This window comes from Microcebus murinus, chromosome 2 (assembly GCF_040939455.1).
Source record: "Microcebus murinus isolate Inina chromosome 2, M.murinus_Inina_mat1.0, whole genome shotgun sequence".
NCBI classification, from domain to species: Eukaryota; Metazoa; Chordata; class Mammalia; order Primates; family Cheirogaleidae; genus Microcebus; species Microcebus murinus.
The window spans coordinates 25685842-25709523 of NC_134105.1; the positions used below are offsets into that span (position 1 = coordinate 25685842).

The window sequence follows — 23682 nt, forward strand, 5'->3', positions numbered from 1 at the left end:
TCCTCTGGCCTCAGTCTTCTAAGTAGCTAGGGCTGTAGGCATTTGCCACCACGCCTGGCTAAATTTTTTTTGCAGAGACAGGCAACTGTGTTGCCCAGGTTAAAAAAAAATTTTTTTTAATTCTTTTAAAATATCAATTAAATTTTTTTCTCATTGTAGCATTAACAAACATGGAAAATTTCAATGGAATCACTCGTTAAATACTAACATGTGAAAATGCTCAAATAAAGATTGACCTTTATTTTTAAAGAAACTGATCAAGAAAATGTTATTGGGCTTTATTTGCTTAGAAAAAGAAAGAACTTGAAGAAATTTCTAAAAAGACATTCTCTCCTATAGTTTTCCTTTGCAGCTAGAAAATGGTCAAGCTATGGAATGTACAGTAGCTCAATATTTTAAGCAAAAGTACAGTCTGCAGCTGAAATACCCCCATCTTCCCTGTCTCCAAGTAGGACAAGAACAAAAGCATACTTACTTGCCACTTGAGGTAAGCTAAACTAAATTTTCTTCTGCCAATCTGCCAATCTCTTTAATGAATTTTGTGTGGTTTTTTGTTTTGTTTTTTGGAGTAGACTTCTAAACTAATGGTGGGTTTTAATTAATTAAATTAATTAATTTTAGTGAATTGATTTAATTAATTTTAATTTCTAGAATATCTTGGGCAGATAGTTTCACTGTATCACAGAATTTTTTATTTTTCTAGAAACAGAGGGTGTAATATACAGTTTGGCACGGGCTTAAGATATAGAAGCCCACTAGACAACCTACTTTCTCTTTGCCTCTCGGCAGGTCTGCAATATTGTGGCAGGACAGCGATGCATAAAGAAGCTCACAGACAATCAGACTTCCACGATGATCAAAGCTACCGCAAGATCGGCCCCTGACAGACAGGAAGAAATCAGTAGACTGGTCAGTAAGGCATGGTCTTCAAGATGAGCTAGCTTTAAGATAAAAAAAAAAGAAAAAGAAAAAGAAAAAGAAATCTCCTGACGGGACACAGTTACTCTTTGGTTTTTATATATGCAGGCTTTCCTGTTCTTTAGGTGAAGAGCAACAGCATGGTGGGTGGACCTGATCCATACCTTAAAGAATTTGGTATCGTTGTGCACAATGAAATGACAGAGCTCACAGGCAGGGTACTTCCTGCACCAATGCTGCAATACGGAGGCCGGGTAAGCTTTTTATTTTGTTCGGCAAGCTTCTTCCACCATCAGTCAAAAACAGAATAATCCAGGGTTTTTCTGCTGCACCAATCTAAATTTACTCATAGCTTTGCTTATCATCGCCTTCTGTCTTTTGGCTCATACCAGATAGAATTTTGTTCATTCCCTTGTCAACATTAAAATGGCCTTAGATTGTAATCTCTTCTCTTTTGTTTCTTCTTCTTCTTCTTCTTTTTTAAAGAATAAAACAGTAGCCACACCCAACCAAGGTGTCTGGGACATGCGAGGAAAGCAGTTTTATGCCGGCATTGAAATTAAAGTTTGGGCAGTTGCTTGTTTTGCGCCTCAGAAACAATGTAGGGAAGATTTACTAAAGTGAGTATCTTAATATTTTCAGTTTAGTAATATCCCTTCCAGATATGAAAATGTCATCCTTATGTGAATGTGCTGTGTACACTGGCACTAAATCCCTGACTCCTATAGTGACACCATCTGGCTATATGGAAAAGACCTTGTGTTATAGTAAATTACAAACTTGGGAATACATTAAGAATCTGACTCAGCTTCCTTACATTTAGCACAGAAATTTGTGACTAACAAAGCTGTAGCAATGCTGATTGGTAAATCCTTGAGTTCTTAGTGAAGCTTCCTTTAGTATTAATTGTATCTTTCCAGCTAAGATAAAAACTAGTTTATTTTTAATCTTAATTTACTAGTGAGCTTGTTTTATTGCAAGGTCACTGGCTAAGAGTATGATTCACATCTTACAAATGTAGCTATCTATTAATATCTAAAGGAAGTTAGTGAGAAGGGTGAAAAAAAATCAAGAAAGGGGAACTGGGATAAAAGAAAGTAATCCTACAAAATATTGGCAAAGACACAAAAGGAATTAATCTGAAAGCTTTATACATAGTTGAAATAACAACTTAAATCTAAAATTTAAAACTTCAAAATGAATTTTGCTTTTTTAAAGTGATTTCTTTTGACATTGTTATCAAACCAAATCTGTTACAAGTTTTAATGTAATTCTAAATGTACTGATTTTGTGACAGCGTGTTTCTGTGTTCCCAGTTGAGCACAAGCTTATCCAAGTATTCCGGTACCAGGCTTACTAAAATGCATGGTACCTGAAATTTTCACCCCACTTTTCTTCAGTCCAGAATTAGAGATTTGAATGTTTAAAATAAATCATTGATTCCTTGCTTAGACATTGCTTAAAAAAATAAAAATAAAAAAAAAATAAATCATTGAATAAGAATGCTATTCTAGTTCTTGGGACCCAGCTGAGGCGTAATTACTCAGAAATCCAAAACAATAATCTGATAGCTTAATGATACGGATTCTTCTCTATTTTAATTGCAGAGATACAACTGTCAGTTTATTTTGGGGAACCAGTTAAAGTTTTGTTTGTTTATTTGTTTCTAATTTTGACTAAGAATTTGTAAGACTGAAAGAAGTATGTTAGAGGGGAATTAATGCTAAGAATGCACTCTGAAATAAAAACATTGTGCCCCCGGTTCTATTTTAACAGGAGTTTCACTGACCAGCTGCGTAAAATCTCCAAGGACGCAGGAATGCCCATCCAGGGCCAGCCGTGTTTCTGCAAGTATGCACAAGGTGCAGATAGCGTGGAGCCCATGTTTAAACATCTGAAAATGACATATGTGGGCCTACAGCTAATAGTGGTTATCTTGCCTGGAAAGACACCAGTATATGGTATGGGCCTTTGATTTCAAGTAGTAGATATGTCGGGATAAGCTAGGTTATGCTGCAGTCACAAACAACCCCAAACTCTCAGTGGTTCACAGTAACAAAGATTTATTTCTTGCTCCTGCTTTGTGGCCATAAAGGGTACACTGTAGCTTCTGCTCTGTGTCATTGTGTCATCCCCACTTGGGGACCCAGCTCGATAGAGAAGCTGCTATTTAATGTTGATGACCCCATACTATCTTTTCTCTCTGCAACTGCTTGGCCACAACCAGCTATTTGGCCTAACCCAGTCTGTGTTAGAAATGGGAGAGAAGAGATGGGAGCAGGAAATGCAGTATAATCCTGCCATAGTCCTAGAAACTGAGAGAACTGGAATGTTTGGTAAAAAGCACTTAGGAATATCAGAGTGGGGAAGAGTAGAGGAGCCTGCCACTTCGAGAATTGCTTAGTTTGTATCCATTAAAAGAAGATGATACAGAATTATTTTGGCTATCATCTAAGTAAAAGATGGAGGAGCTACAGTCTAGCCATTTAAACTTTATAAGATGTCTTTAACCCTCTCTGTACAGTTATCCCCAGTGTTTAGAGAAAGAAAAAAAAGTGTGGAGGGGAGCAGTTAAAATTCAAAAGGCTGAAAAGCAGGTGTGTATACTGAGAGGGAGGAACTAGGGAGATTGATTCCTTTGCCAGGAACCTAAAGTGACTGAGTGAGTAGTGGCAGGCAGGACCAAAGAATAAAGGAAGCAAGCCGGCTTCAAGGCCTGCAGGAGGGGATGAAGGGGAGGGGGAGGGCCTATCCAAACAGGCAGAAAAAATTGCCCTTGGGGGTTTAGCAGATGAAAGAACATAAGAAGCATCAAACATAGTGTACAGTATGTAGTAAGTACTCAGTAAACTTAATGTGGGATTTCTTTTCCCTTCACTGTTAGTAATTAGGAAACTATTTAAACCTTTTTAAATTAATTGTTTTTGTAGCGGAGGTGAAACGTGTTGGAGATACCCTTCTAGGTATGGCCACACAATGTGTCCAGGTAAAAAATGTAGTAAAGACCTCACCTCAAACCCTTTCCAACCTTTGCCTGAAGATAAATGCAAAGCTCGGAGGAATAAACAATGTGCTCGTACCTCATCAAAGGTAAGATTCTGAATTACGTTTTTCCCACTTTTGTTACTTACATAATTCATGATAAAGCACACAAATGTCAAACAAGCATCTCAATTACTTTTTCTCATATATGTATACACATGTGCCCACTACCCAGGTTAAGATTTAGGGCACTTCCAGCACCCTATCAGCCTTCCTTGTGACCCCTCCAAATAGATTATCCCCAAAGGTGACCACTATTCTGACCTCTAACACCATAGATTAGTTTTGTCTGTTTTTGAATTTTATATAAATGGAATCATAGAGTATGCACTATTTTTGTGTCTGTCTTCTTTTGTTCAATGTTATGTCTATGAGATTCATTCATGTCGTTGCATTTAATAATATTTTACTCTTTTTCATTATCATTTCATTACATGAATAAACTATATAATTTTAATCTGTTCTACCACTGATGGATATTCTTGTACATTCATTATACAATTCTACATTTTTGGTGAACTTAAGTGCTCTTTTGTGTATAATTCTAGGAGTGGAATTACAGAGTTATAGAGAATATATATATTTAGCATTAATAGATAAGTCAAATAGTTTTCTAAAGTGGTTATACCAATTTACATTTCCACTGAGAGTTCTAAAAATGTAGCGAAGAGTTCTAGTTGCTCTATATCCTTACTAACTCTTGGTAGTATCAGTCCTATTAATTTTAGCCATTTTGTTTGGGGGTAATAGTATCTCATTATGGTTTTAATTTGCATTCCCCTGATGACTAATGATGTTAAGCACATTTTCATACTCATTGGCCATTTGGACATCTTTAGTGGTGGGCCTGTTCAGTCCTTTGCCTATTTTCTGTTTTGGGTTGTGAGTCTTTTTTATTCATTTGTAGAAGTTCTTCATGGTTTCTGGATATAAGTCCTTGACGGGATATAGGTATTGCAAATATCTGCTCCTACTCTGTGTTTTGCCTTTGTACTTTCCTAAATAATAGCTTTTGATGAACAGAAGTTCTTAATAGGATTCAATTTAATCAATTTTTTTATGTCCTGTTAAGAAATCCTGCCTCTCTCCCCATAGGCTTTTTGTTCAAATTTGAATTTGTCAGATTTACTCTAGAGTAATCAAACATCGAGGCAAGATAGGAATATTATAGATAAAGCACTGGCTGGGAGTTGAGAGATTTGAGTAATGTGTCCCTTTGTGAATTCTTAATATTTCTGGGCCTCACTTCCTTTTCTATCAAGGTAATAATATCTGCCTTGCCAACTTTAACATGTTGTTTTCATATGAAATCTTATCTACAACAGTGATTTGAAAAGTTAAATTTAGGGCTTTGATATTAGTCATTGCCATACTTGAAAAGAAGGTGAAATGGAATGCCTTGCTTTTGTACAATCATATCATGATTCTCATTTTTGTCCTTGAATGAAACTTCTAAGTAAATTAATCGTTCCTGAAACATTGGTGATGAGTTGTACAGGCCATAGGGAAAGTTAAACTAAAGTCTGGAATCATTTCATTTTATCCCAAACATTTGGGACAATAATTTAGCACAGAGGCTTAGAGGGCATACTTTGGTGTCAGGCTTCTTTTACCACTATGTCACTGTGTGATCTTGGTCACATTCTTTATCCTCTTATGTCTCTCTCTTTATTTTTATTTTTTGAGACAGGGTCTTGCTCTGTTGCCTGGTCTACAGTGCTATGGCATGATCATAGCTCACTGCAACCTCAGACTCCTGGGCTCAAGTGATCCTCCTGCCTCAGCCTCCTGAGTAGCTGGGACTACAGGCACAGGCCACCATGCCTGGCTTTAAAAAATTGTTTTTGTGTGTCATACAAACTTGACACACAGTGCAGATAAAAAAATAAAATTTTTTTGTAGAGACAGAGTCTCACTATGTTGCTCAGGCTGGTCTCAAACTCCTAGCCCCAAGCCATCCTCCCTCCTCAGCCTCCCAAAGTGCTGGGATTATAGGCATGAGCCACCATGTCCAGTCAAACTTTTTAAATCTGGAAAATTGAGATAATATAATAATTGTACCACCCTCACAGAATTGTGAGGATTGAGTTAATATATGTGCAATGCTTAGCACAATGGCTGGTACATAGTGTATGTAAGCTGTTATGTTATATATGTATGTATGTGTATCTATATCTTTGTATCTATCTCCATGGTTATTAACTGCTCTGTGCCAGTCCCATGTTCTGTGATGATATAGAGAGATAAATATGATACAACCCTCACGGAACCTCATCTTTAGTTCCTATTACAAAAGATTGTGAAATTTGAAATGACTCCTAGATTATACTTTAAGAATTAACACTCACAGTCCCAAGTCCTACATTTAAGAATTTAAAGAACTTCATATCATATTTTATCTTTTTTTGCTTAGCTTTAACCAGAAAAGTATGCATGATATTTTTCTCTTTGGTTCCTTTTTTTTCTCTCCAACCTCTCTCCTAAACAACAGGGCCTTTATACTTTATACATGCCTTAGGTAGAGAAATCAGTGCCAAATAAAGTTAATTCATTTTTTCAACAAATATTTATTGAGTGCCAACTGTGGGCTAGGCAGTATTCTAGGCATTAGGGATACAGCAGTGACCAGACAAGACAAAACAAAATTCCTGCTCAATGAGCTCACATTTGTGTACAGACAATAAATAAATCGATAAAATATGTGGTATACAATAAATACTATAGAGAAAAATAAAACCAAGAAGGAGAGAGACTTGATTCTATTCTCTAAATCTCTCACCTTGAAGAGAATTGGGGTTTTGGTCCCAGTCCCATGTACATTCTGCAATTCTATATCCATTGTAGAAATGTCAGGATCCCCAGAAAGCCTGTTCTGGGAAAGTTTTTACTTTATACATATAGACTTTGTTAAATTTGAGTAAGGTTCTCTTTTTTTAAATCTTCCCTTCCCCCTGTTATTGAAGAGCCATATTCACTTCTTTAGTCAATCCAGATTCATTATACTGGGTGACACCAATACTCAGTGGGCCCTAGTGTTCTCTGCCAATGGGCATGTCTCTGTTGTCTCATAAGATTATATCTACGATTATATCTGGTGATGAAATCTTGCTAAACACAAACATTTTCAATCGTATGTCTGAGTGGCAACATCTCCTTAAATCTGAGCAGGCCCTCAGTGTTCCAGCAGCCTGTCATCTTCCTGGGAGCAGATGTCACGCACCCCCCAGCGGGGGATGGGAAGAAGCCCTCCATTGCTGCTGTGGTTGGCAGTATGGATGGCCACCCCAGCAGGTATTGTGCCACCGTTCGGGTGCAGACTTCCCGGCAGGAGATCTCCCAGGAGCTCCTCTACAGTCAGGAGGTCATCCAGGACCTTACTAACATGGTTCGAGAGCTGCTGATTCAGTTCTACAAATCCACCCGCTTCAAACCCACTCGGATCATCTATTATCGTGGAGGGGTATCTGAGGGACAAATGAAACAGGTACTCTCATTATCCCATTGTTGTCCTTTGGGGCCTCTAGGAATCTGATGGAGATTCCTCCCATCTGCCACTCTGGGTAGATTGGAGAGATACTAGGCAAATTCTCAATTAAACATAATTCCATTTCTATCTCCTAGGTAGCTTGGCCAGAACTAATAGCAATTCGAAAGGCATGTATTAGCTTGGAAGAAGATTACCGGCCAGGAATAACATATATTGTGGTGCAAAAAAGACATCACACACGACTCTTCTGTGCAGATAAAACAGAAAGGGTAAGAAGACATAGAATAAGCTTCGTTGGCAGGTTGCGGTGGCCTGTAATCCTAGCGCTCTGGGAGGCCAAGGCGGGAGGATTGCTTGAGGCCAGGAGTTAGAGACCAGCCTCAGCAAGATTGAAACCTATCTCTCCTAAAAATAGAAAAAATTAGCCAGGCATAGTAGCTCACGCCTGTAGTCCCAGCTACTCGGGAGGCTGAGGCAGCAGGATCACGTGAGCCCAGGAGTTTGAAGTTCAGTGAGCTATAATGATGCCACTGCACTCGAGCCAGGTGACAGAGTGAGACCCTGTCTCAAAAATAATAAGCTTCATTATCTGAGGCTGTGGCAAGTGATATAGAAACATGTATGTACAATTTTTATACTTTTTTCCCAGAAGCCAAAGTACCTAGTAATAATTTAATAAATACACTAACTGCAATTGAGCTTAGATGAACAATTCTGAATGATACAAGTTGCATAACTGAATATTTCCCTTGTGTGGCAGAGATGCTTGTTTCTAGTGTTGCTTTTTTTCTGGGGGGAGGAGAGGGGTTAGAAACATGCCAGGTACATCTGTTTGGACTTTATTACCATTTGTTACTTTTAGCTGCCAGTGCCTGAGCCACAGTTCTAGAGTATAAAGAAGAATTTCTCTTCCAAATGACTTTATATCAGTGCAGGGATTCTTAGGGCATAAATGGTGAATGTTTATGATGTCACACTTATTAACCATAGGAGTTACTTAATTTTTCTAAGCTATAATATTCTCCTCTGTAAATGTGGTTAAGAACAATACCTACCTCATAGGATGTTGTAAGGATTAAGTTAATAAATGAATGTTAATTTGGGGTACAATTCCCAGCATTTGATAAAAGGCATTTTGGACTCCCTATGATCTGATATTTATGCCTAAACTAGTAAATTATAGGTATATAATACAGGTTGAGCATCCCTAATCTGAAATGCTAATGCTCTAAAATTTGAAACTTTGTGAGTTCTCACATGATGCCACACGTAGAAAATTCCACACCTGACCTAATGTGAGAGGTTGCAGTCAAAATGCAGATCAAACTTAGTTTTATGCACAAAAGTCTTTAAAATATTGTATAAAATTACCTTTACGCTATGTGTAAATAAGGTGTATACGAAATATAAATAAATTTCCTTGTTAAGACTTGCATCCCATCCCCAAGATATTTCATTATGCATATGTAAATATTTCAAAATCTGAAAAAAATTCTAAATCCAAAAAACACTTCTGGTCCCAAGAATTTCAGATGAAGGACACTCAACCTGCATTGGATAATTTTGCTTCTTTGATATTTTTTATGACATTACTTCATCTTGTCCAGGCCCTCCCTGATCCACCTCCTGGGAAGCCAGATCTTTCTTTTGCCTAATCATGTAATCTTGTCAGTTACTCCCATTATTTTCTGGTACGCCCTTAGTTTTTTGTCTCTAATCCAAGAATTTCAAAAAGAAACTGTTTTCTTTTTTGTTTTCTGAATTGTTCAGGAACTAAGGTTTTTTTCTCCTTGGGTCCCAGGTCCACCAATCAGTTTAGACTAAAAGTGCTGTCTTCTAAACTGCCCAAACCCTGACTCAGTAGTACTTCTTAGACTTTGCTAATACAAATTCTCTGTATTCTTGTCTGAGCTCTGGACACAAAAAACATCTTGCCACTCCTCCTTAACTGCTATTGTCACCTCTGCACTCGTCTGTCAACTTATTATCCATTTAGATTTAGGACCTGGATTATCCTTCTAAGCTATCTATTAAGCTATTATTAAGTCATCTCATAGTTTTATTCTTTACCATCCAGTGTCACTACTAACCTTTCAAGGTTGACAGTCCCAGCTTTTAGTTTATGTTGTACCCCAACACTTATCAACATCTTCAATTCTCTAAACATGCCTCTTTATCAGTGAATCAGTCCATTTGCCCATTTCCTTTGCTTCTACTCCTGGGAGGATAGGAATTGCTGGGGGAAAAAATGATTTGTTTAATAATGAGCCATATTACAAATTCATGATAGCAAATCTCAGCCACACCTTGGATGCTGCATTTTTTTCATTTTAATCCTATTTCCCATAGCATCTGTTCCAAACCTTTATACTCTTCTCAACTCCCCTACCCTGTCCATGATGCCTTCATTGCCAATACAGTCCTACCATATATTTCCCCAAGAAAACAAGATTTAGAAGGCATGAATTTTCTCAGTTGCCTCTCCTCTACTTTCAAACTTAGTTAAATTTTGTGTTTTCTTATCTCTTTCATCACATCTTACTTAGGCTAATCTTTCTACCTATGCTTTATTTTCTCCCACCTGTCTTATTTTATTTTATTCTTTGAGAAAGAGTCTTGCTCCGTCGCCCGGGTTAGAACGCAGTAGTGTCATCAGAGCTCGCTGCAACTTCAAACTCCTGGGCTCAAGTGATCCTCTCTCCTCTGCCTCCCAGAGTGCTAAGATTACAGATATAATCTTCAGATATCTACCACACAGTAGGGAAAAACAAAAAACAAAAAAGATTACAGGTGTGAGCCACCATGCCCGGCCCCACCTATGCTTTTGGTTCTAGTCCTTTCTACCTTCTCTAGAGCTTCACTTTGTTAATTACCCATTATTTCTCAAATTCAATCTTTCTCATTCTGTTGCCTCCCTTTTACCCTTTAAAGTTGATTAAATCTTCTTTAGTTCCCCCCTAATAAAAGTTCCTTTCACTCTGCTTTGCTCCTAGTCTACCCACTCTCTTCTCTTTTCTTCCTTTCATGACAAACTTCTAGGAAAACAATCACTTGACTTTCCATCTGTACCTTCTCACATCATACTTCAATTTTCTGTAGGCTGACTGCAATTTCAGTGCCTCCGCTGAAGCTGTTCTGTCAATGACTTGCTCACTTCAAATCCAGAGATACCTTATCAGATTCCCACACTGACCTGATTGCAGCACTTAAGACAATCAAATGCCTTCTGTGGCCTTAGCAATATGGCTTTCCAGGCTTACCACCCACCTCTATAATCAGGCTTTTTTGACTCTTCCTTCTCCTTCTGTCTATTAAACACTGATGTTTCCTGGCATCTCATCCTTCCCCCTCCTCTCATCTCAACTCTCTCTTTATTTTATTTATTTATTTTTTTTGAGACAGAGTCTCACTCTGTTGCCTAGGCTAGAGTGAGTGCTGTGGCATCAGCCTAGCTCACAGCAACCTCAATCTCCTGGGCTCAGGCAATCCTGCTGCCTCAGCCTCCCAAGTGCTGGGACTACAGGCATGCGCCACCATGCCCGGCTAATTTTTTTGTATATATATTTTTAGTTGGTCAATTAATTTATTTCTATTTTTGGTAGAGATGGGGTCTCGCTCAGGCTGGTTTCGAACTCCTGACCTTGAGCAATCCGCCCGCCTTGGCCTCCCAAAGTGCTAGGATTACAGGCGTGAGCCACCACGCCCGGCAACTCTCTCTTTAGTATCATCCCCTTTTCTTGGTTCACTTATTCATTTGTTAATAGATTCCTAAATTCATTTTTTCCAGCCCCAAGCACTCTATACAGCTCCTGATCTGAGCTTCCAATTATCTACCTGAAATACATATTTACTTAGATGCTCTGTAGGCATTGTACCAGTCAAGATAGGCTAGGCTGTGCTGTGGTAACAACAAGAACAAAGACACTGGCCAGGCGCGGTGGCTCACGCCTGTAATCCTAGCACTCTGGGAGGCCGAGGCGGGCGGATTGCTCCAGGTCAGGAGTTCGAAACCAGCCTGAGCAAGAGCGAGACCATAGAAATAGAAATAGAAAGAAATTAATTGGCCTATAAACTATAAATAGAAAGAAATTAATTGGCCAACTAATATATATAGAAAAAATTAGCCGGGCATGGTGGCACATGCCTGTAGTGGGAGGCTGAGGCAGGAGGATTGCTTGAGCCCAGGAGTTTGAGGTTGCTGTGAGCTAGGCTGATGCCACAGCACTCACTCTTTCCTGGGCAACAAAGTGAGACTCTATCTCAAACAACAACAACAACAAAAGAACAAAAAAACTGCAAATCTTAGTGGCTTACAAAGATTTGTTTCTTGCTCACATTATACATTCATTGTGGCTCTGCTGCAGCTGTGACCCTGCTGTCCTCCCTTTGGAACCTAGGCTGGCAGAGAAGCATCTATCTGGAACATCACCAGTCACCGTGGCAGAAGGGGAAAAAGATACACGACATGTGTATCAAAAAGATACAGCCATGTGCTGGCTCCTAACGCTTCTGCTGAGAAGTAACACATTTCAGACCACATTTTATCAGCCAAAGCAAGTCACGTGGCCACTCCTGAGATAATTGGGTGGGGATGTATAATCCTTCCCTCGGGAGGGGCACAGGAATAGTTGGCAGGAGTGATACAATCTACCACAGGCATTTCAAGCAAAACACGTCTAAACCTTCTACTTAGTGTTTTATCCCCATCCAAAACCTAGTCCTCCCCCGGTTTTCCTTTTATTCTAATACTTGGCATCTCTGTATACTAAGTCAGTCAAGCTAAAAAACTTCGGAGTTGTCTTTAAATTCTTCTCCTCCTTTCCTGTCCCCCCATATCCAGTTGATCAAATAGTCTCTGTGTTCTGCCCTGAACTGTCTCTCGTCTCAGTTTGTCCTCTTGTGTGTTCCCGCTGCTCTAAGCAGAGCTCTTCTGTGTCTCGGGGGACTCCTAGCAGTCTCCCTGTCTCCGCTGCTCCTTCACAAGTGCGTCCTCCACCCTGCTGTGAAAACACAGATTTCATTGTGCCTCTCCATGGCTCAAATATCTTCAAGTATTCCCCATTGCTTACAAATGCTTTCCTGTGGTGGTCACTGTTTTCCCAAGGTGGCCAAGACAACATTTTTATCTTTCACTATGACCTCATACATCTTCCATTTCCCATATCCATTGTGCATTTTTATCTCTGGAATGAGTACATCCATCCCACCCCCTTTCCCCATTATTTTTATCAGGGTAGAATACAGTAAAATTCACCCAGATTTTTAGAGTATAGTTTTACTTTAGTGTATGGTTTTGACAAATGCATGTAGTTCTGTAATCACCATCACAATACAAATATACAATAAAAATATCCCCCTCAGTATTGTGCAGGATTGGTTCCAGGACCCCCTGCACATACCAAAATCCAAAGGGACTCAAGTCTCTGATATAAATGGCATAGGCCAGGGTGGTGGCTCATGCCTGTAATCCCAGTGACTTGGGAGGCTGTGGCAGGAGGATCACGTGAGCCTAAGAGTTTAAGGCTGCAGTGAGCTGTGATTGTGCCACTGCACTCCAGCCTGGGCAACAGTGCAAGACTTCATCTTGAAAAAATAAAATATGGCTGAATGAGGTAGCTCAAGACTGTAATTTTAACACTCTGGGAGGCCAAGACAGGAGGATCATTTGAGGATAGGAGTTTGATATCAGCCTGAGCAAAAGTTAGACCCTGTCTTTACTAAAAATAGACAAAATTAGCTGGGCATGGTAGCACTCGCCTGGCCTGTAGTTCCAGCTACTTGAGAGGCTGAGGCAGGAGGATCGCTTGAGCCCAGGAGTTTGAGGTTGCTGTGAGCTAGGCTGATGCCACAGCACTCTAGCCTGGGTGACAGAGTGAGACTCTGTCTCAAAAAATAAAATAGAATAAAATAGGCCGGGCGCTGTGGCTCACGCCTGTAATCCTAGCTCTTGGGAGGCCGAGGCGGGCGGATTGCTCAAGGTCAGGAGTTCAAAACCAGCCTGAGCAAGAGCGAGACCCCGTCTCTACTATAAAATAGAAATAAATTAATTGGCCAACTGATATATATATAAAAAAAAAATTAGCCGGGCATGGTGGCGCATGCCTGTAGTCCCAGCTACTCGGGAGGCTGAGGCAGAAGGATCACTCGAGCCCAGGAGTTTGAGGTTGCTGTGAGCGAGGCTGACGCCACGGCACTCACTCTAGCCTGGGCAACAAAGCGAGACTCTGTCTCAAAAAAAAAAAAATAAAATAAAATAAAATAAAATAGAATAAAATAAAATGGAATATTATTTGCATATAACCTATGCATACTTCCCATATACTTTAAACCATCTCTAGATTATTTATAATACCGAATACAATGTAAATGCTATATAAATAGTTGATGTACCATATTTATTTGTATTATTTTTTGTTGTATTTTTTCTGAACATTTTCTTCCTTTTTTCCAGATTAAAATTAAATTGTTAAACATGTTAACAATTTCCTATATTTCTCATCTTTTTTAATTTTTAAAAATTTTCTATTTATTTTTTAATTGACACATAATAATTGTACATATTTATGGGGTAATAGTTATGGAACAATGAATGTATAGTGATTAAAACAGGGTAATTAACATATCATCCCGTTTTTGTCAAATACCTGCATTTGGTTAAATCCCTGGATATGGAATCCACAGGTACTGAGTGTCAACTGTGTATTGATCCCATCATACCAAAAAATTCTCACATGCCCTTTTATAGTCAGCCTTTCCCTCCCTGCCAGCCCCTGGAAACCACTGATATGTATTCTGTCCCTATAGTTTTTCGTTTACCAGAATGTCATATAAATAGAATCATATAACCTTTGAGTCTAGCTTCTTTTCCTTATTAATGCATTTGAAATTCGTCCAAGTTATTGTGTATATCAATAATTTGTTCCTTTCTATTGCTGAGTAGTATTTCATGATACGGATGAGCCACAGTTTGCTTGTCCATTCCTGAGTTTAGGGATATTTGGAGTGTTTCCAGTTTTTATCACCGTTCCCTTTTTAACTCTTTCTGATTATTCTGTAAGGCTGTGGTCCCCAACCTCTGGGCTGCCAACCAGTACCAGTCGTGGCCTGTTACGACCAGGCCGCATCTTCATCATGTATTTACAGCTGCTCCCCATCGTGCTCACATCACGTAAGCTCCGCCTCCTGTCAGATCCGCTGGCGACATTGGATTCTCATAGCAGCGTGAATCCTATGTAAACTGCACATGCGAGGGATCTAGGTTACGCGCTCCTCACGAGACTCTAATGCCTGATGATCTGAGGTAGAGCTGAGGCGGTGATGCTAGCACAGGGGAGTAGCTGATTCAGATACAGATTATCATTAGCAGAGAGGTTTGACTGCATAAGTGATGTAATGCGCTTGAATCATCCTGAAACCATCCCCCCTTCCCCAGTCTGTGGAAAAATTGTCTTCCATGAAACTGGTCCCTGGTGCCAAAAAGGTTGGGGACCGCTGCTATAAGGCATGGCTCAACAATTTCCTGTGCTCCAGCTTTCCCCAGTGCCTTCCATATGCCCTTATCACATCATATTACACTTCATTGTATATGGCTTTCATGAAGGCAGGAAAGCAAATTTGTTAATTCTCTCTGTGCCTCTGGCTCTCATCCATAGCATCTGCTGCAGAGGCTGGCACATACATGGGTGTTCAAGTAATAATTGTTGAATTGAGCATGTCTGGATTCCTTTTTCCCGAGGGTACCAGTACTTGAAGCTATTATCTCTAGAACTGGAGGGTTGTTTTTTTTTAAGGGTCAAATAAGTTTGGAAAGTGGTGTATTCTCTATCTCTTAAAGATTGTACATGACTAAATAAAGGTTCTGAGAAGTCATATAGTAGAAAAAACATTTTAGCCTTTGTTTAATCCAGTGTTTCTCAAATTTTTCTGGCCATAAAATACCTAAACATATCTGCAAAACTAATATTCCTGAAGAACATACTTAGGGGGAAAAATGCTAGAACCATTATAACTCAATTACATTTCCTCTGATCCAACTAGGAACTCAAGTTTGCATGAGAATTTGATGAAAGGAGATTTTTCTATACTTATACAGTTATTATATGGTGTATGATCTTCAGCTGAAGGTAACAATAGTTAGAATAGAGTCACAAAAACTCCTATCAAATTTGTGTCTATATGCTAAATAAACTTCTTCATATTGAACCTTGTCATACAGTAGAAGAGGGTAACCCCATAGCAAGATTTAATTCCTTTCCTTATACATGCATTTCTGAAGTTCCCCTTTCTGCTTTTCTAGAAGTTGGCTGTAGAGTTCTGGCTTAGAATTTTAACAGTGTAAGAGATCATCACTTAATTGTATAGATGATTAGATTGAAGTGCAAAGATATTATGCTTGGCTCAAGGTATATAGTTGCAAGCCTAGGCTTAGATCAGAAACTGGTTTCTTAATTCCCATTTCAGTGCCCTTTTCCTGATAACCATTTGACAGTAACTTTTTTTTTTTTTTTTTTTTTTTCGGCCTTATTTCTATACTGGAATTTTTTTTTTTTTTTTTAAGACAGAGTCTCACTCTGTTGCCCGGGCTAGAGTGCTGTGGCATTGTGGTATCAGCCTAGCTCACAGCATCCTCAAACTTCTGGGCTCAAGCGATCCTCCTGCTTCAGCTTCCCGAGTAGCTGGGACTACAGGCATCCGCCACCATGCCCAGCTAATTTTTTCTATATATTTTTTGTTGGCCAATTAATTTCTTTCTATTTTTAGTGGAGACGGGGGTCTCACTCTTGCTCCGGCTGGTTTCAAACTCCTGACCTTAAGTGATAGTTATAGTTGTAGTTATAGTTATAGTTAGTTATGTTGCATCTGGTAGACCAGTTCAAAGATTCTTTCATCTGAACTTTTACTGAAAGTTGTGGATTTTTTTTTACTCCAAGTAAGGAATAAACCTAATTTTCTCTCACTAAGCTTATCCATCTTAAGTGTTAATTTTTTTCCCCTCTGTGAACATGCCAATGTGTGCTAGTAAGTAGATAATATTGTAGCACAAAGTCACAGATAAAATAATTCTTTGTCTGGACTCCCCTAGAGAGATCCCTGGAGTATGTTTGTCTGAGAAAATACTTTAGGTTGAAATGGTTGCGTTAAGGGAAACTTACAGGGAATTCAACATTTGGAATGAAAGTGGTTTTCAAGAATTTACTTAGGATCTGTTTACCAACTTGTTACCGATTAACACACAAAAGAAAAAATGGTCTGAGCACAGTTTGGCACTTTAAGGACTAATTACTTTTTTTTTTTTGGTAGGTGGGGAAAAGTGGCAATGTACCAGCAGGCACTACAGTGGATAGTACCATCACACATCCATCTGAATTTGACTTTTACCTCTGCAGTCATGCAGGAATTCAGGTAATTTGGAAGCTGGTCTAGATCTTTGACTTGATAGGGAGATATTTGCAAATTCAACAACTAGCTTGAGTAGACTTGTTATTAAACACTGTACTTAACTTTGTTAATGCTTGTATCCTAGAACTGTTGTCATCTTTTGGTCTGGGTATCTACTTGTAGGTGTGCTAGGCAAAAATACTTCTGAGTTTAAGGAGTAGGTTTCAATTCTTCTCTCCTCTCAGGTAGTCAATCCATGTCGGAAATGCATTAATCCTAAAACTCTCTCTCCAGGGAACCAGCCGTCCTTCACATTACCAGGTCTTGTGGGATGACAACTGCTTCACTGCAGATGAGCTGCAGCTACTGACTTACCAGCTGTGTCATACCTATGTGAGGTGCACACGCTCAGTCTCTATTCCAGCCCCTGCATACTATGCCCGGCTTGTAGCATTTAGGGCAAGGTATCATCTGGTGGATAAAGATCATGACAGGCAAGTTTCTCAGGCACAATAAAATCTCTTTCTATTTTAACAGCATGTTAAAAAAAAAAGAGAGAGAGAGCTATAGAAAACTTTATTAAGGATTTCAGCTTTCTTTTAGGGTTTAAATTGCAAGGCACAAATAAAAATGCACGTGCTTTTGAGAGCTTATAAGGTGACTTTTGGTCTGTGAAGTGCTCAGGCTTGTTTATACTTGTATTGTGTCTCTAAGGGAGTCTAATTTGGAGCTGCCTGTGGTTTTCCCATAGAGCAAAATGCATTTCAGTTCTGCTCAGGTCCTGAGTAGCCTCAAAAAGTGGACAGCATAGCTTCCTGGCTCCAGTCAAAGCAGTCTCAGGCCTGCTGATTCCACTCCATGCAAGAAAGAAGTCCTGATCAGTTTACTTTACTTTCTGTACAATCTGGAAAATGCACCACTGTGAATAGGGGGGTGTGTGTGTGGGAGGGGGGTCAGACCATTCTCACCCCCAAATAGGGGTCTCAAGAGAATCAGAGAATCAGACATTTTGACCTGTTACTGAGCTACTATTAAATAGCTAAACAAGCTCTCTGCATTAATTTTCTTTTCCAAATGACCATCTGTGAAGTGTAGCAGTTTCTGGGCTCTTGCCCAAGTCTGAATTCAGCTGCTAAATAGTAGACATTCCACTGCAAGTCTATTTCTGTAAGGGTTGAAAATACACTATTATGGAAAATGCCCAGCTGTGGCTTTGTACATTCCATTCTGTAGTATACTTTCTTTCATTCAACATATTTATTGAGTATTGACTGTGTGCCCAGTGCTGTGCTATAAGATGAGCAGGACATGTTTCCTGACCATAGAGATTTCATGTTTTAGTATATAGGAGACAATACAGGCAAATATACAGCTGACAACCAGTCCGGATCAGTATAAATAAAAGTGCATTGGGACATCAGAGGAAAGGCCATTAGAGAAGATTTCATAGTTGGACGGGTAGAATTTCACTCTACAAAGGAAAGAAAAGAATTTTCCAGGCAGAGAGAACAATGGACAAAAAGGAAAGAAAGCAAGTGACATGTTTGTACAACAGCAAGTTTTCTTTGGCTGGAGCATATTAAAGGGGAACAGCGGGCATGAGGCTGGAAAAGTATGTTAGAGCAAAATTGTCTTTGTTAAATGTAAAAAGCTATTCCTGGGGTAGAATAGACAGGACTTGATAGTTAATTGGGTACAAGGGGCAGAGGAAAGGATGAAGTAAAAGATGGCTAGGATATCGAGCCTAGATAATGAGAATAATGATTACTTAAGGAAAGAAGTCAGAAGAGGGATGGAGATTTACAATTTCCCAAACCCTTTATATCATACAGTATCTTTAAGAGGTGTGTTTATAAGTTATTGTTGTTACCCCAAAAGACAAAAGTTCAGAGGAGTTTTTACTTGTCCGAGGTTATATAGCTAGTGAGGAGAAAGCAAGAAGAGACTGGTGGCACAGTAACATTTTCTGGGTGTCTGCTATGTTCCAGCACTCTGGCAGGTACATAGATTCATTCATTCAATAAATTATCATTGGGATTCCATTATGTGCTAAGCACTAGGGATATAGTGGTGAGTAAGATGGGCAAACTTGCCGCTTTCATGGAGTTTATATCCCAGTGAGGAAATCAATAATTACTTAATTAATAATTTAATTTCAATTGTGTTTAGTACCATGAAAGAAAACTACAGAATTCTGCGAAAGCATGTTTCAGGTGGCCCAGACCTGGACTTTGGAGTCAAGGTAGATTTCTATGGGGAAAATGACATTTGACTGATGTCTAAAAGACAAATAGAAAGTACAAATTAACCAGACATAATGGGCAATGGAAGACCTTATATAGGTACTGTTACGGATTTGGGTCTTTGCAGGCATTATCTAATTCTTGCAAAAGCCCATTAAATAAATTGTATTGCATTTTTCAGTTGAGCAAACTGATGTTGGAGACATAACATTTTATAAGGAGCCAAAGCTTGAGCCTAATATCTTCTTGGATCCAGTACTGTGTGTGCTATTTGAAGCATGTGAAGTTTGAAGTGGTCTTCTGTTACACCTGGTTTTTTGCTTTATTTTCTTAACAGTGCGGAAGGCAGTCATGTATCAGGACAGAGCAACGGCCGGGATCCTCAGGCCTTGGCTAAGGCTGTGCAGATCCACCACGATACCCAGCACACGATGTATTTTGCCTGAGAGTCTCAGAAAAAGAACTCAACCAATTTGGCACCCCATGCAGCCTCAAAATGTTTCAAATGCCTACCGCCTCTAGATAGAGCCAAGTTGACTTCAGGTGGTCTTCTACCAGCAGCTCGGAATAGTTGCACTGAATCTATACTTTGCAGCACTGTCTGATGCATCAACAAAATTGAGCCATTTTTTTAAAGTAATAGATACTCATAGATTATCTTTTCTGATGCACTGGACTGAATTTTTACCTCAATGTGCAAAGGCTGATCAGCCTGAACTTTCTAAAGGACTTTACAAGAAAGGTTTCTATGGAATATTTTGCTAGCTGTGGTGTTCACCGCATCCCTCTAGTCTTATAAGAGAAGATTATTCCTTTTTTCTGTGTTCATTGAGTGGGGTGTATGCATAAGTGGGAGAGAAAAACCAAACAATCTACTTCAGTTCAGTGTAACTATTTAATTGTGTGGGTCCATAGACTTTTTAATGAAGATTTCTGACTTCACCACTGTAAATGCCTTTAACAAGCATTAATTTTTGAAAGTTTTACAGAGTTTTATTAGTTTTACTACTTTATCTTATTGATCTCTGCAGACTTGTGCTGGTGCAAGTACAGGCTGCCAAGCAATTGCACTATATTTGGCTGCAGATTCAAATAGGCAGTTCTCTTATTTGATTGACTTTTGTGAATGTGTGACATAAACAGATATAATATATGTCACAGTGACAGATAACACTGCCATGGTAAAAGTACTCATGTTTCCCCCTATTTGGAAAAAAAATTAGTTTTAGTATTTTTCCAAGTTTTCAAAAGTGCCCATTTTATGCTGCTGTGTGGTTTGTTAGATCTAAATGATTTTTAAACTTTTCTCATAGAAAGTTAACTTTGGCAATAAACATTTTTTTAAGGTCCCTTCTCTTCCTTCCCTGACAATGTAGTTTTCTAGATGAGATTTCAGTATGATTTTATCAGCTATTTCTTATATATCATAATCTGGCAATTTCTGAAACTGATCAGAAAAGACATATATTTCCATGCCTTTTTAAAGAATTATTTTTACCTATTTTATATTCACAATTGGTGTCCTGTCACTTTGTTTTAAAATAAGCTAGAACCAGGATGCTTCCTTACTGGAAAGGCTTTGCCGGTCCTTAAGGTACATTGAGTGATGCTGCAACTTGCAAAAACTTACCAGCATTCAAAAACTTTTTTCCCTGGGCATCAAGGTTACTCACACAACAACTACTTGTGGTGCAAATTTTTGCTTCTCTTTCAACCTAAAATGTACTTGGTGGATTTTCCTTCCTTTTATTAAACTAAAACTTGTGGAAAAGGTTGATTTTTCTTAGTAGATTCTGGATTCCACTCACAGGGAGATGGGATTCCTTTCTTGTCCAAACAAAGGGAGTTGATCTAAAGCAAGCATCAGTTAAAAATGTAGGAGAAAATGTATTCTGTACGTAGTGTAGATAGATAATACTTTGTGAATGGACAACAGTTACATAGAGTCTTGGTAGTTCCAGCCAGTGTTTCCCAGCCCAAATTTCACTGACTCTATCCTCTATTCTCTATCCTGCACCTCAGGAGTGAGAGGTGGAAAAGGGAATAAAAGGCCTAGAGCCATGCTTCCTATGGCTGAAGAAGGTGCCGGGGAAAGAGACAGATGCGATGTGGGGAAAAACAATTTTGCCGCCTCTGTCTGGAAACTGTTGGTGGGGAAACACTGGATCTGATGGTGAAGGGCGTTTGCTTGAACTCATTAGCCGGTCCAAATCTCATAAACTAGCCTTCTCAGAATCCCAGCAATATAAAGCACTGTTTTTCTTCAGTCGTTTAAACGAACTTGTAAATACATTGAAGTTTACATTTCCACGTGCTGTTGATCAGCGGCGCCACCAGTGTTTGCTGAGACTGGTCTCCGAGAGAGTTTCATAATGTCTGTTGAGTCCTATAGCTCATCCAGATGAATGCAGACATCCTTAATCTCTGCAGACAGTAGGATGAAGGCAAGTTCTGTGACTGAAGCACAACATAGGCAGGAGTGAAGAGATGGCAGATGTTAATTTCATAAGATTTTCCTTTTTTTGCAAATACCTCACTTGGATAATACAAATCAGGACGTGTTGGTGAGGGGCTGGCTTGCTGCTTTTATTCACACTTGTTCAGGGAGAGCACAGAATATACCCTTCAGCATGGCCGCTCTGGACCCAAGAGGAGGAAAAATGGAAGCTTTTTTAGGAGAAGGAGGACTCGCTGGAGTCCAAGATCTGAAGAACTCTTGGTGGCTGGCTGGCTGGCTGGCTGGCTGGCTGGCTGGCCAGTGGGCCCCACACCTGCACTTGAGTGCCTCGGGCTTGCTTGTTATTAATGCACAGAAGAAGCGTCACTTCTCACCATCTCCTGGCTTGTATGGAGCAGGGAGCAAGGCGGAGTGCCGGAAGCCTTGATTCGCTTGCCTGCAATTGGGCTCTATGCTTGACCTTGAACTATACCATTTGTAAGACCTCAGTCAGCCCCAGGACACTGGGGCAAATCAGTGTGGTGGTGGATGAAAAGCCGGGAGGCCTATATTTATAGGAAAACAGTACCGTTAAAGGTGCAATGCTGTCATTTTGGATGAAAGGAAAGAAATAAGGGAGAACTAGGATTATTGGGAAAAAAACTTGCTGAGGGGTGAATTTTTAAGAGGTAATCACTATAGAATCAGAGTTGCAGCAATACTACTGCAAGCAAGTCTGAATGCCTAGTTTTATTTTAATTTGGCTTGACAATTTGACTAGGTAACCCCCTCGGGACTGACTGAATTGTTATGCATGTGTCAATCAATGGGAGGTGTGCATTCTCTAGAAGTAGTTTTAGGCTGTTATTTTTTTCTCTCTCTCTTAAAAAAATGCAGCCTGTTAGGCACTGTCATGTGGTGTGAAAGATTTAAATGTAGCAACGCTAAAGAGTAACAATTTGGGGATAAGGAGTGGGGACATTAAGGGAGTGGTGGAGACTCAAATGTTGAATCAGTTATGTTTTGTTGTTGTTATTGTTAGCTGTTGAATTCTGAATGGTTTATAAAGTGAACTAGCTGACTTAATGCAGCTGGCGTTCTGGGCAGGCAGAACATATTCTTACTGTAAATTCTATTTGCTGCTTCCAAAGGTGATGATTTTTAAGCAGACATGTTCTATATGGTCTGCATTTTAGGATCTGGTGCCCAGCCTATATCAGAGCTTACCTACCTGGCTCAGCTACCTACTCTTCTCGTGGGAAAATGTAATCCACTGTTTAACAAGGCTCACCCTCTCCACCCTGCCCTAGCGACCTTTTGTGGATGTGCTGTTAAGATTGTCTTGCTCAATAGCAAGGTGGTAGCTCTGCTTTCATTTTAAGAAAGTGGAGGCTGAGGGCATTGTATCAATACTGCTTCAACTCCAAGAATTTTTCCTTCTAAAATTAAAGGAAAGATCTTGTTATCGATTAACCATTTTCTTCTTATGCCTTGCTATTGACATATTCATGCTCTTTCTATGTCTAGTGGCTGAAAATGTTTGCATTTGTTCATTCGACTAATGGTGTGATTTTTGTTTCTATATTATTAGACTTGTAACGTTTTAAAATGTATTTTATTAAATTTGGACTGGATGTATGTCTAGCAATACGAGGTACTTTCTAAACTATTAAGGGAGGGGTTGTATCCCCATGTTGAGATAAGATGATGGTCATTTAAATTTTGCAAACTTTTTTTTTTTTTTGGCCTGCAGGGATATTTTGTGTTCATGTGTCCAAAAAAAGGAATAAATTGGCATTCTTGTGCCAAAAGTTGTTTTTCTTGTCAATTGTCTAATAAATATAGAGTACACTGTAACGGCAACACACATGGTTACTTTTGAAAACAACTTCCTCAATTTGAGAAATTTGACAAAGAAGAACAGTGGGAAAACTTCATCTTTTTAACTCCTTGGTATCCTTATTTTTAGAAATTGCTATTTGTTATACAATTATTATGTGTCAATTAAAACTAAAATAAGACTTTAACAAAGAAATTGCTATTTGGGAATTTTAAAAGAGATTCTCAGCAACATTTCACATATGAAAACTTTTTTTTTTTTTTCACATATGAAAACGTTTACAAGATTCATCAGTGTTCTGGGTATATATAGCTCTTAATGGGAAGATCTATTTACG

At 39.1% G+C, this 23682-nt stretch overlaps 2 protein-coding genes across 2 annotated transcripts in view; one reads left to right on the forward strand and one right to left on the reverse strand.

The window, feature by feature from the left end:
- Positions 1-6772, reverse strand: part of PSMB2 (proteasome 20S subunit beta 2) — a 195437-nt gene extending 188665 nt beyond the window's left edge. Inside the window, exon 1 of the mRNA XM_075996565.1 lies at positions 6769-6772. The gene's annotated coding sequence lies outside the window, so the exon portion shown is untranslated. The remainder of the gene's footprint in view (positions 1-6768) is intronic.
- AGO4 (argonaute RISC component 4) overlaps positions 1-23320 on the forward strand; it is a 39595-nt gene extending 16275 nt beyond the window's left edge. Inside the window, exons 8-18 of the mRNA XM_012765238.2 lie at positions 340-487; positions 790-909; positions 1044-1172; positions 1405-1538; positions 2695-2879; positions 3849-4008; positions 7129-7444; positions 7582-7716; positions 16748-16849; positions 17120-17319; positions 19406-23320. Coding sequence (XP_012620692.1) covers positions 340-487; positions 790-909; positions 1044-1172; positions 1405-1538; positions 2695-2879; positions 3849-4008; positions 7129-7444; positions 7582-7716; positions 16748-16849; positions 17120-17319; positions 19406-19514 — 1738 coding nt within the window. The 3' untranslated portion in view covers positions 19515-23320. The remainder of the gene's footprint in view (positions 1-339; positions 488-789; positions 910-1043; positions 1173-1404; positions 1539-2694; positions 2880-3848; positions 4009-7128; positions 7445-7581; positions 7717-16747; positions 16850-17119; positions 17320-19405) is intronic.
- The last annotated feature ends 362 nt before the right edge of the window (positions 23321-23682 follow it).